The 13375-nt window shown below is 60.4% G+C and overlaps 1 protein-coding gene across 1 annotated transcript; it reads right to left on the bottom strand.

Moving 5' to 3' along the window:
* Window positions 1-342: 342 nt before the first annotated feature.
* NR5A1 (nuclear receptor subfamily 5 group A member 1) lies at window positions 343-13359 on the bottom strand. The gene is made up of 5 exons (XM_023760134.1): window positions 13214-13359; window positions 10485-11110; window positions 3813-3932; window positions 1818-1965; window positions 343-467 (listed from the first exon to the last, which is right to left on the bottom strand). The coding sequence occupies exons 1-5, from the start codon at window positions 13224-13226 to the stop codon at window positions 343-345; spliced, it is 1032 nt and encodes a 343-aa protein (XP_023615902.1). The 5' UTR covers window positions 13227-13359.
* Window positions 13360-13375: the final 16 nt, after the last annotated feature.

Here is a 13375-nt window from a genome sequence, read left to right as displayed (position 1 = left end):
CCAGCCCCACCGTGGCTGTGCCCTACCAAACCCTGCAGCCTTGCAGATGAGCCCTCGGCTACCAGCCTGCTGAGTGAGAAGACCCAGCCCAGCACCCAGCCCCCCCGGCCATGGACTGAGCACAGCCAACGCTCCACAACCCCCCCCCCCCCGCCCACTTCTTCCCCAACGCCCCCACTCTTGGGTAGACACACCCTTGCCAGGCTGTGCCTATGATGCCATCTGCCACAAAGACTAAGTCTCAAATCCTGCCTCCTCCCCGGGTGAGGAGGCATTCATGGCCCGTTCCAACCTTCCATCCCTCCGACGTCTCTGAGAAAGATTTATCCGCCCAGCCAACTCCTACGCATCCTCTGAGACCCTGCTCAGATGTCCCTCTTCCAGGAAGCCCACCAGGCAGAGTCCTTGCTCCCACCCTGGGTCCCCCGTGTCTCTGTCCAGTCCTGATGACTGGCTGGAGGCCTTGCCTGGACAGGGAGCCACCTGAGAGTAAGGAAAACCTCTATGTTCGCAGCATCGCTGGGCACAGGGAGGACCGTGGAGATGGCTTCTGGGAGAGGGAGGACGGAAGGAGGCCACCTGCTGAGAGCCGAGAGGACGGTGGAGACGGGAGCAGCACAGGCTGGGCGGGCAGGGAAGGCAACGGAGGCAACCCCAGAGCCTTGGGGCGCGGGGCTGGGCTCGCCCTCTCCCCCTTCCCTGCATGTTCCCCTCCTTAGCGTTTACCGCAATCTTTCAGGCTATCATTTCTTTTTTTTTTTTTTTTGATTTCTGAAATATGCAATTTTATTGTTTATGAGTTCTTACAGCAAATTATGCATTAAGGGATACCTTTAAAATGAGGTAAATGCAACCCTGCCAAAATAACCCACTTATCTGAAAGGGCATGCTAATAATCAATGGTAAAAAATAAAAAATACCTGACACAGAACACCCACAATCTCATAAGCAGCCAATTCCAAACCTCCCAAATCCAAAAGTCACAACATTACTTCACTGTCCTCTTTGGGTCCCTGTCAGCTTGTTCAGAGTTATCCAGGCAGGAATGGGCACCCAAAATCTATTTTCCTCTTAGTCTTCCCATAGAATCTCCAGCTACTGTTGTCATCAAAGACTTGAGAAGCCATCCCTGAAATTATTCTGGGAGAGTGAGGGTGGATTCTGTGTTCTTCAGAGGGGAGTATTTATTAGACAAAACCAACCTTGTTCTTGCCAATAGACAGGCTATCATTTCACTAAGCATCCACCAATTTATATATTTGAGCCATCATCTCCTGCTCATTGCCTCTCCCCCCAAGAGAAGGTCAGCTCCTTGCAAATAGGGATTTGGGCCTTTTTTGTTCATTGCGTATCCTTGCTGCTTGCACAGGGCAGTTGCTCAGCAAAAGTTTGTAGAATGGATGAATGGATGAATGGGCAAAGGTGTTTGGGCTCCAAAGAGCTCAGAGTCAGAATTTGGAGGCACCCCCCCCCCCCGAAGAACAGGGAACTGGGAAAAACAGGGACCCCAGGAGGAGACCAGGGAACAGAAGCTCCAGGAACCGCACGGTGTTCCCTGGAGGTGGCAGGGGCACTTGTCTCCGCCTTTCAGCTGGGAATTCACCGAATTCTCAGAAGGGGTCCGCATTTCATAAAGGGCCAGTCCTAGACATTATCTTGGCTCTATTTTCAAAGAGAGAAACTGAGGCCCGAGTGACAGCAACCCCCATTGTAAGAGCAGGTCCCCTCACGGAGGGAGGGTCTTTGCCCCACTGAGCCCCCAGCACATAGCCCCCTCAGGGCCAGCCCAGCCACCTCCCCATCCCCTTGTCACTCACCGAGGCTGAAGAGGATGAGGAACTTGAGGCAGACGAACTCCTGGCGGTCCAGCTGCAGCGCGTGCAGCTGCAGGACAAGCTCCTGCGCCCGCAGCACCAGGCTGTGCAGCAGGGAGCCGGCCTGGGCGGCCACCGTGCTCAGCTCCACCTGGGCGGGCAGACCTGGGGTCAGGGCGGCGGGCACGGGGCAGGAGCTCGCATCAGGGACTGGGGAGGGCATGGTGGGAGGCCTCTGGTGGAGGCTGGGGGTCCGTGTGCCCAGCCGTGGAGCTGTGCCAGGCGGGGCAGCCTCTCCACAGGCCCCAGGAGCCCTCCCAGCCCCAACACCCAGCGCCCGAGCTTCCCCGCCCTCCTCACACGCCCGGCGAGCTCAGGGCCCTGTAGCAGCAGAGCTGACACCGGGCAGGTGTGTGCAGAGGGAGATGAAGGGTCCTTCATGCACAAAGGCCTGCTGCCAGGCCCAGGGTGTGCGCTGCTTTTGTGTTTTGTGTTGTGTCTGCAAGCGAATGCCACCTTGTGCCGGGCGTGGGGGCAGGTCTGCCTGGACACACGTGGGTGGGGCCACATGGCTGCCTGGGTCCCACACGCCCACCCTCGGCTGGGGAAGGGGCCTCAGCTCACCTTCACACACACTCACAGGGTCATCCACTCACTTCACGAAGTGAACACACATACACACACACACACACCCCGGTATGGTCACATCAGGGCAACACAGACAGACATGCCCATGTCTGTGTTCCCACTGACATGGTGACAGGCAGATCTTGATACCCACACATTTATGTGCGTGGAGATATTTGCACAATAAAATACAGGACATTCCCACGGCCTCCGAGACTTCCACCTGCGTGCTGACACGTCCGACACACTCACACTCACACTCACACTCACACTCACACCTCAGACTCTTCATTTGCATTCACAGGTGGCCCCAAGCCACGCCCGTGGGACCAGCATTCCCCTGGCCTGACACCCGGGGGGAGCACTGAGGACGGGGACAGAAGGACCAGGGCCTGGGGTGGAGGCAGGGGGGGGGGGGGAGAGGGCCCGTCTCCCACCCCCACAGGAGCATCTGGGAAGCCTGCTCCTCCTTCCCTCTGCCCCTGCGAGGTGCTCCGTCCTCCGCCAGGCTAGGCCCTTCTTCCTCCCTCCGTCCTCCTCCTCTCACCAGCTGGCCATCCTCCTCCTGGAACGGTGCCCGCCAGGTGCCCAGCATCTGAGCAGTGGGCACTGCCTCACTTCCTCACCTCCCATCTTACCCTCCCCCCCATGTGCCTCTCACACCTGGCTGTGTCCTTCCCCACTAGAATCTGTCCCCTTGTTCCCCACTCCATCTCAGGAGTGTCTATACCCCGGGCTCCCATCCTAGTGCCAATTCCCTGCTCTAGGGGGGCCCAAATCTGACTACGGCTCTTTGGGGCCCAGACCCCTCTGCTCGTTCATTCATTCATTCACTCACTCACTCACTCACTCACTCACTCAGGATTTAGGGCCTGCAAAGTCTTGCCCAATCTAGCCCTTAGCAACCTCTCCAGCCTTATCTCTTACCTTGTGCCCCACCCGCAGGGTCCCCCAAACCCACAGTCCAGCATACTAGTGGCTTCTGGGGGATCAGGAGTTCCCAATGTTCCTCTCAGCCTTTCCCCATGCTCTCCCCTCTGCCTGTGTGGAGGTGGGGGTATCCCCCAATACCTTTTACTACCTGGTACCACCAAGACCTGGAACCACCATCACCTCCTCCTAGAGTCTCCCCAACCCTCCCAACACCCCAGAGCTGCTTCCCCCAGAGCAGGGCTCCCAGAGGCTGCCTCCTCTCAAGGCCACGGCGAGGGCCGGTCAGAGGGAGGTCAGACTGGGGGTATCCCATGAACTTGGGGAAATGGGCTGATATTCAGGGTGCCCAGGGCCAGCCCTGGAGAGGCCTGGGACCTCCTGTGGGCCCGGAATCCTGGGAGTGCACAGTGGGCTGGGGCAGGGCACCGTGTCGGTCACCTCCTGCCCGATGACCAGCAGGATGCTGTCCTCCTTGCCGTGCTGGATCTGGCGGTAGATGTGGTCGAACACCAGCAGCTCGCTCCAGCAGTTCTGCAGCAGCGTCATCTGGTCGGCCACCTGCAAGGAGGCGGCGCACGGGGTCTGCATCCAGCATGGCCTGGCAGGGGACCTTCCTCTCTCCCCTCCTCCTCCAACTCTCAGTGCTGAGGCTCAACTGGGTGTGTGACCTGGGCAAGCGGCTCAACTTCTCTGTGCCCCGTCTGCCCACCTGTCTGCCTCATCAAAGTGTGGCAGGGCTCTAGCAAAAGAATAGGAGGGTCCGGCTGCAGGCCCCAGCTCTGCCTCTTACAAGTTCTATGACCTTCAGCAAGTTCTGTAACCTTTCTGGGCCTCAGTGGTCTCATCTGTAAAATGGGCAACGTATTAGGAAGCGGCCTGGCACACAGCACTCAGTCAATGCTGGTGCGCGTAGCCACAGGAGCGCTTTGAGAAGGACTCATTCAAATGCAAGGGAAGAGCAATATTAATTTGAACTTGTGCCCATCTGGCCTGTGGTCACATCTCTAAGAGCTCCAATCACTCATGAAGAGTAAACAGAGGGATTTCCCTGGGCCTTGAGCAGAGCCCTCGGGCTCAGGACAAGAAAGCAGGGCCGTCGGCCCCGCCCCGGGAGTGATCGGTAGATGGCAGAGGTCTGACCGCCGAGCAGGAACAGCACAGACTGTAAACACTCAGGCTGCGGTCGGACACTCAGTGCAAGGGCGGGGACTGCCCTGGGCAGCGCCCCTGTGCTCTGGGGAGTCATGCATTCAACATGGCCAGAGTGGACACTCATAGCTGGGGGGTGGGACTCAGAGCCACGTGATGAGAAAGCCAGGAGGGATGCCCTGATGTAAACCTCCTGGAGAGGGTGAGGGACCCTCCTGGGATCTCAGGCCAGGGCCATAGCTGCTGCTCTCAGTGCACTGCTCCCCACAGTGACAAATACTGAGCCCTCCTGGCCGTTCAGAGCCGGCACTGGGGCTGTAGGTCACCTTAGGAAGACACAGCACAGACCCCGGTCCCTCTCAGCCTCTGCAGCTCACCAGCCAGCCACCATCGACCAGCAGATACCTCTGGGCACCTTCCTGGGTGCCGCCCTAGAGCGAACACAAACCATGATAGCTGACAGCCGCTGGACTGCAGCTCCACACCCTGAGGTTGGTGTAGCTGTTGTCCCATCTATGGAGGGAGGTATGAGCCCACAGGTGTCCAGAGGGTCACACGGCTCTGTCTGGTTGCAGATGGTGCTCCTAGCCACCCAGCATGGACTCAGACCCGCCCTTGCCACCCAGGGTTTCATGCCGGCTCTTTGCCTCCCCCAGGAAGCCCTCATCAATCCTTCCTCCTTGCTCGGTGCCCTCACCGTCCTCTGGGTGTGGCACCTGCCACATCTGATGGCATTATTCATGCCTCTGTTTCCCCGGTACCTGTGGGACCTGGGAAGGCAGGACTGGGCCCCCAGAGGAGGCGTCAATGAGCAGTTGATGGACAAGCATGTGCTCCCCAAGACAGCCACAGAGGAGCCACCCCAACCCGGAGGCCAGAGGGGCCAGGCAGCCCCTGGCCTGAGCTTTCTCTTCTGTGGGGTAGAAGCCCCTCCTCCTCTGTTCCCCTCCTCTCCTGGGGGCAGTCCTGGGCAACACGAAGTGGGCAAAGAGCAGAGCGAGCAGCAGGACACACAGCCAGGCCCCCCTGCCCGCCCTTCCCCAGCGCGCACGGCTGAGGACACGGCTGAGGACACGGCTGAGGACACGGCTGAGGACAGGAGGGGGTCAGTCTCTGTCCTGCTCTGTGTCCCCAGCCTCCCAGCCTCCCTGCCTCATCCCATCTTCACGTCAAGAACACAAACTTCTCTCTCCCCTCAGGACCAAGTTCTTCCTAGAGCCCCATTACTGTCAGATCAGGAACCCAGCCAGGGGTCCCCCTGCTCAGCCACAGCTCGCCTGGGCGTCAGAGGCCGGGGAGATGGAGAACCAGGTGAGGGTGAAGCAGGAAACCTCCTTGTCTCGCCTCCTCTGTCCTCCGCAGGGGCCAGGCCCAGAGAGCTGGCAGGAGGCCTCCCCACCCACCCCAGGGAGGAGGCAAGACTTGGCGAGCGCCTACGACCAGGCCCCGACCCCGGCTGAGCCGGGACCCCTCACCCCTGCCCTGGCAGCATTCGGCCCCTATTCCAGAGAAGGACACGGAGGCTCGCTGCGGGCAACACGGGGAGCTGGGTTCTGCCCAGATGCCCCCGAACTGGGCTCATCTTGGGAGGGGGAGGGGGCGGGGAACTGCCTGAGGCCCAAGTAGCTGGGACCAGCCCAGGAGTCACACTGGCCCAACCTGGTGACCCCGTTGGAGGCAGAGGAGAAGGGAGGACATGCAGGGCTGGGCTCTGCCTTACCCATGGGGCCCTCGGGAGCAGACACCCTTGTGCCTGGATAGAAGGAACAGGGGGTGGGAAGAGGGAAGAGCGAGAGATAAGGGGGAGAATTAGGAGATAAGCGGGCTGAGCCCCGGGCAGAAAGCAGCAGGGGTCACCGTGACCCGCTGGCCAAGCCCTGCAGCAGACTCTGTACCCAGACCTCAGGCCCCGGGTGGGGGTGGCCCTGCCCAGCGGGGTGATAGGAGCTGCAGGGGCGCAGGCGGGCAGCACGGTGGCTAAGCTTTGGCGCCCAGCGCCCTCTGAATGACTTCCCACCGGGCCACCCGTCCGTCTCTGCGCTGAGTTCCCAGCTGCTTTGGGTCAGAGAAAACGAGCGGCCGCAGTGACACCGGTCGGAGGGCTCTGGGGGCCACGGCGGTGCCCCCAGCCGAGCAGTCGTTCCTGCCAGACTCTTCACTCGCGCTTCCCCCCACGGACAGATGGACACATAAAGACACCAACCTCCCCACACAGAGGAACACACACACTCTTCTTTTTCTATTAAAATAAAAACACGAGAGGCCGCAGCCGCCAGCCCCTCTCCATGGGAAAGCAGGTGGCTAAGAGGCTCACTTAACCAAAGAGGGCTGGTTTCACCTTCCACAAGTTTCTCCCGAAGCAAAAGGCTCCTCCTCTGCCCCAGTCCGCCCTGCCGCCCTGCGAACAAGGCGTTTGCCGCCCAGGCCCCGGGGTCCCTCGTCAGCCTGGCCTGTCGCCCGGCCCGCCACCCCCTGTCCCTCCTGCTGTCGGCCACAAATCTTCCTGGAGCCTTGACACTTGCAGCCTGCCTCGGAGACGGGGTATTTATGGGTGCAGAGCTGACCTCCCTCCCAGCAGGCCCCCCTCCGGAGCCCCCCGGGGTCCGACCGGTCTGGCGGCCGAAGGCCAGCGGGCTCTGTAATTCTCCAGCGGCTGACATGCCACGGGCGGGCCACGGCGCTCTCCGGCCCAGTGGTCGGCGGGCCCGCCGTTTGTCAGTCCAGGACTGACAGAGTTATGCCGCTTAGATGAAGCCATATATCTGAGCAGTGAAACCTGTTGCCAGTCGGGGCCTCGGAGCTGGATGTCGGGGTGAAGTGATGTCGAGATGGGTCATTAGGCGCTCCTGGCCCTCGCCTCCCCTCGCTGATTCCTATCTTGCATCCTCCCAGCCTGTCCTTCCTGGGAGCTGTCCAGACAGGCCGGCCGGCTGGGCCTGCGCTCTGCCCCCCACTGAGCAGCAGGTACAGGTGGGTTTCCGCTACCTGGCCAGGGCCAGGTGGGCCCCATCTCCTCCCGGAACTCTAGTGCCCAGGGAGCATGGTCTCCAGGTGTCTCCCCACGCTTCCTACACCAGGCCGTACGCCACCTGCACGCACCCAGTGAATCACGGAGCAGCAAAGAAGCCAGTCAGGAGGGGAACGCCGCTCCCTGTGCTAAATGCTCTACCCTCCTCGCTCACTAAGTCCTTACAACAGCCCTCCAGGGTGGAATCTGTTTCAACTCTCCCCGTTTCACGGATAAGGAAGTGGAGGTCCGGAGGAGTAAAGTGACTTGCCCAAAGCCACACACCTGGAAAGTGGCAGAGCGGGGACTTGAACACAGGTCTCTCTGATTCTGGCTGTCGCTATTCACGTCAGTGCCACTGTCAGACCTAACAGGCCCTGATGTGTGAGATGGAAAAATGGAGGCAGAGGGACATCCAAGCTGAGAGACAGGATGGAGGAGGAGAACCCCAAAGGGGCATCTGGAGCCCCAACATCTGAGCCCCCAGCACCCCTGACAGCGCAGCCAAGACCCAGGCCTTCGCTAAACATGGGGACGTCATTAGCTTCACAGAGAGCTGAGTGGCCCCGGGGAAGAGGGTGTGGGGCTCCAGCCAGCCTGGCCCATCACCCACTGGTCCAAGCTCTGCTTCTGGCCCTGCCAACCTCTCCAGCCCCGCCTCACGGTCCCCCTGGAGCTCCCTGACACAGGATGCCTTCCCACGCGCTGGGCCTTAGCCTATGTGTTCCCACTTGCTGAAATGCCTGCACCTTCTCAGGTGTGTTCTGCAAAAGCACGGACCAAAGAAACCTTCCCTAACTTCTTTAGGGCGTTCCACTCTCCCGCTGGGCTCCCTGGGCCCCTTTCCATTGCTCTCAGGGCCCTGGGCACCCTGTGTGGGCATCATCTGCATGCACATCTGTCTCCTCCTCTAGTTTGGCAGCCTCCTGGGTCCAAGGTGCCCAGCGCCCAGGTCAAGGGCTGCCCGGCTCTCAGAGCTAGGGAGCCCCCTTTGCTGTCTGCTGAAATGTATCCTGCCTGGAGCCAGGGGGATGCACGGTCGGCCAAAAGGGAGGACAGGTCACTCAGCAACCCTCCCACTTCTCTGCCTCCCCTCCTGTGGGAGGTGGCCCAGTGGGAAACGAGGTCTTTGTGGCAGCTGAGGGGCCCCCTAAGGGCTGGGCTGGTACGTATCTGCAAGGCTCCCTTACAGAGGGTGGGGACCATGGTTCAGATTCCTGGGCTCAATTCAGAGACTCTGGGAAGGGGAAGCAGGAAGGTTTGGACCACAGAGAAGCCAGAAGCAGGAAAAAACACTCAGCAAAGCTGGGACAAAAGCCCTTCCCATCCTGCGTGAAAACCCCCGAGAGACTAGGAAGGCGGCCAGAGGAAGTGCCCTGCCCCTGGATCCAGGGTTCTGGAAGGCCGGGAATGCTCCGCTCCTCCTCCCTTCTGCACAAGGGGCTCATGGGAGGTCTGGCCACCAACCCAAGGGTCCTGGGATCCTCATCCCCACCAGGGCCTCCAGCCACGAGTAGCAGGCAGGTGGGGTTGTTCAAGGCCCTGTCTCTTGTCCCATCTATGAGGGCAGCCCAGACGGGAGGCAGGGGTGAAAGACCCATCCACCCATGACACCTGGCATGTCCCCAGGCCTCAGCCAAGTTAGGCCCTTGGCTATCGAATCACTGCCGGTTCTTGACTCCCAGAGTAACCCAGGCCCTGGCCCCATGATGCCTCAAGGGCTCCGTGCCCATCCTCACCTAATTGCCCCCCCCCCCCGCCCCTATGCCCAGCCCGGCAGGCAGCGCCCCGGCCCATCCGGCCACCTGCCCCTGGAGGAAGCCCAGGCCTGAGTGGCGTCAGCACTGAATGCTGCTCAAGGCTGCCGTGGCCCCAGCAGGGAGGGCGACGGGTCCTGCTGTTTACACCCAGCCCCGGAACAGCTAGGAGGGCCGGCCTGGGCAAGGCCAACACCAATAGGCCTGAGCTATTGGTGCCCAGGCCAGGGTGTCGGGCCTCGGCCGGATTTGGGGTGCCTCTGAGGTTGGCAGCACACTCTGATCATAGGGAGTCAGGGTGCTCGAGGGGCAGCGGCCAGGCCGTGGGCCCTTCAAACCACTAGGCAAGGTGACTGGCAAGTTCTTCCTCGTCTGGCTCCAGTTTCTCCTGCCGCTTTAGCTGCAGGTACCTCAGCCCAGGGGGGTGGAGGGCTGAGCAGTGGAGGAAGCCGGCCTCCTCTGGGTTGTGCAGGCCCTGCAGTCTCCACCTGCCCTCTCACTCGCCCCCCCCCCCCCCACACACACACAAACACGCAGATACACATACACATGGGACCGACCACTGTGCACGAGAGAGGCAGGGACAATAAGCCCCTTCACCTTGGCTGGGAATCAGGCCCATGAGCATTCCAAACTCCGAGACACTGAGACTCCCACCTATGACATCTGAGGCTGGCGGGGATCGGTGGCTTCTCCAAAAGGAGAGACAGGGCGGGGTGGACCCTCTCCCTGACGCTGCGCTGGGGCAGCCTGAGACCGTCTCCCAGGACTCCGCTAGCCCTTTGGGAGCCGAGGGTCTCAGAGGAAGGGAGATCAGTGCCTGTAGAGACCCAGACTAGGAGAGAAAAAGACAGGGAGACAAAAAGAGCTGGAGAAACATAGAGAAGCAGAGAGAGCACACCCAGGAGAGGGAGAGAGAGAGGGAGAAGGAAAGAAGGAGAGAGAGAGGCAGAGATAAAAGAAGCAAAGGCTGTGAAAGATAGAGACTCAAAAAAACAGAGGAGAGAGAGGGAGGAGAGGAGTGGGGAGGCAGGAAGGCTGCAAAGGACCAGAAATGCTCCTCACGCCTCCTGTTGCCAGACAGGGCCTTAGCCAGTGGCAGGACGGCCCCCTCCCAGGGGTGACCGAGACTGAGGCTTGAGCAGCCAAGAGGACACCCCAGAGCCAGCTGCCGGGCAGGTGGGATGAGGGACTCACCTCCAGCTCCTTGAAGACCATGCACCTGCGTGCCCAGTCGACGATGGAGATGAAGGTCTGGTCAGCCATCCTGCACAGCAGGCTGAAGGGCGCAGGCTGTTCGGAGCGGCCTTTGGTCGGTTCCTGCAGGCAGCCCAGGATGCGCGCCCGCACCTGGTCCTCATCTGGCTCCAGCTGCAGCAGCTGCAGGATGAGCTCAGGCACGCCAGGCCCTCCGGAGAAGGGCTCCGGGTAGCCATAGGGCGGCCCGGGCTGTGGCGGGCTGGCGTAGGGCTCTGGGTACTCGGACTTGATGGCACGGCCAGGGAAGGTAGGATACAGGTAGCCGGCCAAGGGCCCGTGGGCACCAGGCACGGCCATGGGCAGTGCTGGGGCCCCAAAGTCGCCCAGTGGCCCAGCAGGTGGCCCAGAGGCCAGGCCCTTGGGCTCTGGCGCATGCAGGCCAGGGGGTAGCAAGTAGTCCGGCGGGGGTGGGGGAGGTGGGGGCACCCCCGCTGGGGGGCCTGTCTCCATCTTGAAGCCATTGGCTCGAATCTGTGCCTTCTTCTGCTGCTTCAGGGCCCGGTCCCGCTTGTACATGGGCCCAAATTTGTTCCGGCCACCCCGCATGCGGTCAGCACGGACAGCTGTGGGCAGAGGTGGGGGTCAGGCTCACCCTCTTCAAGCCACCCTCCGTACCACCCACTCCTGGGTCTTTCCCAAACAGATCTGTCTGTGTCACTCCCAGCTCAGTACCCAGTGATGGCTCCCTCTGGCCCTGTTCCCCTTTCTAGGTGGTCCCTCATGAGACCCTGTATTCTTTCCACTCGACCATATTCATCTCTCTGCTCCTCAGCCTGGCACTTCTTCCACCCTCCCTTTGATAGTCCTTTTGCCTCACACCCTTTCCTTCTCATCTGCCTGATGAACACCCAGCCCTCAGGTCACCACCTCCAGGAAGCATTCCTGGATTCGCCCAGGCAGAATCCATTGTCCTAGCCCCGGACGTCCTGCCCCTTGCCCACTCTCATCCTGCTGAGTGGCATCCAGCCATGGGGTCCAGGCTGAGAGTTCCTGGGGGCTTTGCAACGGGTCAGGTCCCCAGCACAGGGACTGGCAGGGAGACAGTGAAGGGAAGTAGGGACTGGACAACTTTGTTCGCAGCTGACGCCAGTATCCAGCTGCTCACTGACTGACTAGTTAACTCGCAAACCCCTGTTGCAAAATGACTCATGTTTGCTTTCAAATTTGAGGCTCCGTTTAGGGCTGTCCAGGCTCTGTGCTGGGGGAAGGGACCTCCCTTGCTGACTTGGTGTCCCGCTGCCTGGCCAAGAATATGTCACCAGCCAGACCTAAAGGTCGCCTCTCTGAAGCTCCAGTGCGGCCCAGCCCCTGCTCGGACAGGGACCCCACCCTGGGCTCTGGGAAGAGGGAGGGAGCAGGAGGGAGAGGTGATCTTGGGGGCCTGCCCAGCCCACCCTGCTGCCAGGGGTGGGCAGCCCTGCTCTGAAACCTCAGGCCCCACCAGGGTTTTCTGCTGCTCACAGCAACCAGCTCTCCTGGCCACTCAGGACCTGGATCTGGGGACATGGGCTTTGGGGACAGGACAGGAGTTTCTCAACCTTCCTAATGCCGCGACCCTTTAATACAGTTCCTCATGTTGTGGTGACCCCCAACCATAAAATTATTTTCGTTGCTACTTCATAACTGTAATTTTGCCACTGTTATGAATTGTCATGTAAATATCTGATATGCAGAATGTATTTTCAGGGGTCGAGACCCACAGGTTGAGAACCGCTGCGTGGAAGACAGTGGTCTGCAGCTCTGAGTCACTAGGGCCCTTCTTCGTTGTTTAAAAACTCTAGCCAACAGCTGCCTGCTGGGCGAACAGCTCAGCTGGAGCCCTCAGGGTGGAAGCCTACGACTGTCCACCCTCAAAGAGCTTGAGTCCTTCCTGCTGAAATGTCTCTCCTCCCCTCTGAACTGAGAGCTGGGGGTGGGGGTGGGGAGATAAGATGGGCCTCGGACCTCTGGGGGCAATGGCTCCCCACTCCCCAGCCCTCTCCAGGTCTGGCTAAAAACATGGGGCACGGGCGCGGGGGGGGGGATCTCACCCGCTGAGAGAATGAACTGAGGAATTGTTGGGATGGACAGGTAGGCTGTATGAATGAGGGCTAAACAGCAATGACAGACAGATAATGACAAAGAACGATAATAATAATAGCAAACCTGTTGAGCACTGACCATGTACCAGGCAGGGTACTAGGAGCCATTCACACAATTCCCTCACACCCATCCAATGAGTCAGGCACTGCTATGAAGCCCATTTTGCAGATGGGGAACCTGCAGTTCAGAGCGGAACTTGCCTAATGTCTGTAAGTGACAGGCTTGGGACTTGACCTCCAGCAAACGAGAGGCTGGAGGCGGTTGTCAGAGCAGGAATTGCAGAACCTTTCGCAGAGGGAGGAGCTCTGCGGGGCTCTGCCCTGTGCTGCTGGGCCCTTTGGGGACCCGCGGTTCACATGCAGGTATTTTTTAACGCAACTCTGGCTGGTCCTGCATACATCCCTCCCCGGCCAGAGCGAGGCCAGTTCTTACCCCTTCCCAAGAGATCGGCTCTAGTGTCCCCCAGGCCCCAGAAACTTTAGGAGGGGCGGTGGCTCCCTCCTTCCCACCCACCCCCACCCGCTCTGCTCTGCTGGAGGTCACGGGTCTGAGGCCGCCTGAGGCGGCGGCGCGGGCGAGCGCACCTTCCAGACGCATCCCCACCGTCAGCACTTCTGGAAGCGGCAGAAGGGACAGCGCTTGCGCTGCGTCTTGTCGATCTTGCAGCTCTGGCTCTCGGGGCACGGGAAGGGCTTTGTTGGTCTCGCACCCGGGCCCTTAAAAAACCCCTGGGGGGAGAGAGGGGG

The sequence above is a fragment of the Myotis lucifugus genome, unplaced genomic scaffold, assembly GCF_000147115.1.
Source record: "Myotis lucifugus unplaced genomic scaffold, Myoluc2.0 scaffold_173, whole genome shotgun sequence".
In the NCBI taxonomy this organism is placed as follows: domain Eukaryota; kingdom Metazoa; phylum Chordata; class Mammalia; order Chiroptera; family Vespertilionidae; genus Myotis; species Myotis lucifugus.
Note: the sequence above shows the minus strand (reverse complement) of the source record. Positions and strands in the feature narration are given on the sequence as shown.

Coding starts and splice junctions, on each gene's coding strand:
- NR5A1 (XM_023760134.1), bottom strand. Junction 3,933..10,484: donor TGGTCTTCAAGGAGCTGGAG/GTGAGTCCCTCA, acceptor GCCTCCTTGCAG/GTGGCCGACCAGATGACGCT. Junction 468..1,817: donor CCTCATCCTCTTCAGCCTCG/GTGAGTGACAAG, acceptor CTCCCTGTCCAG/GCAAGGCCTCCAGCCAGTCA.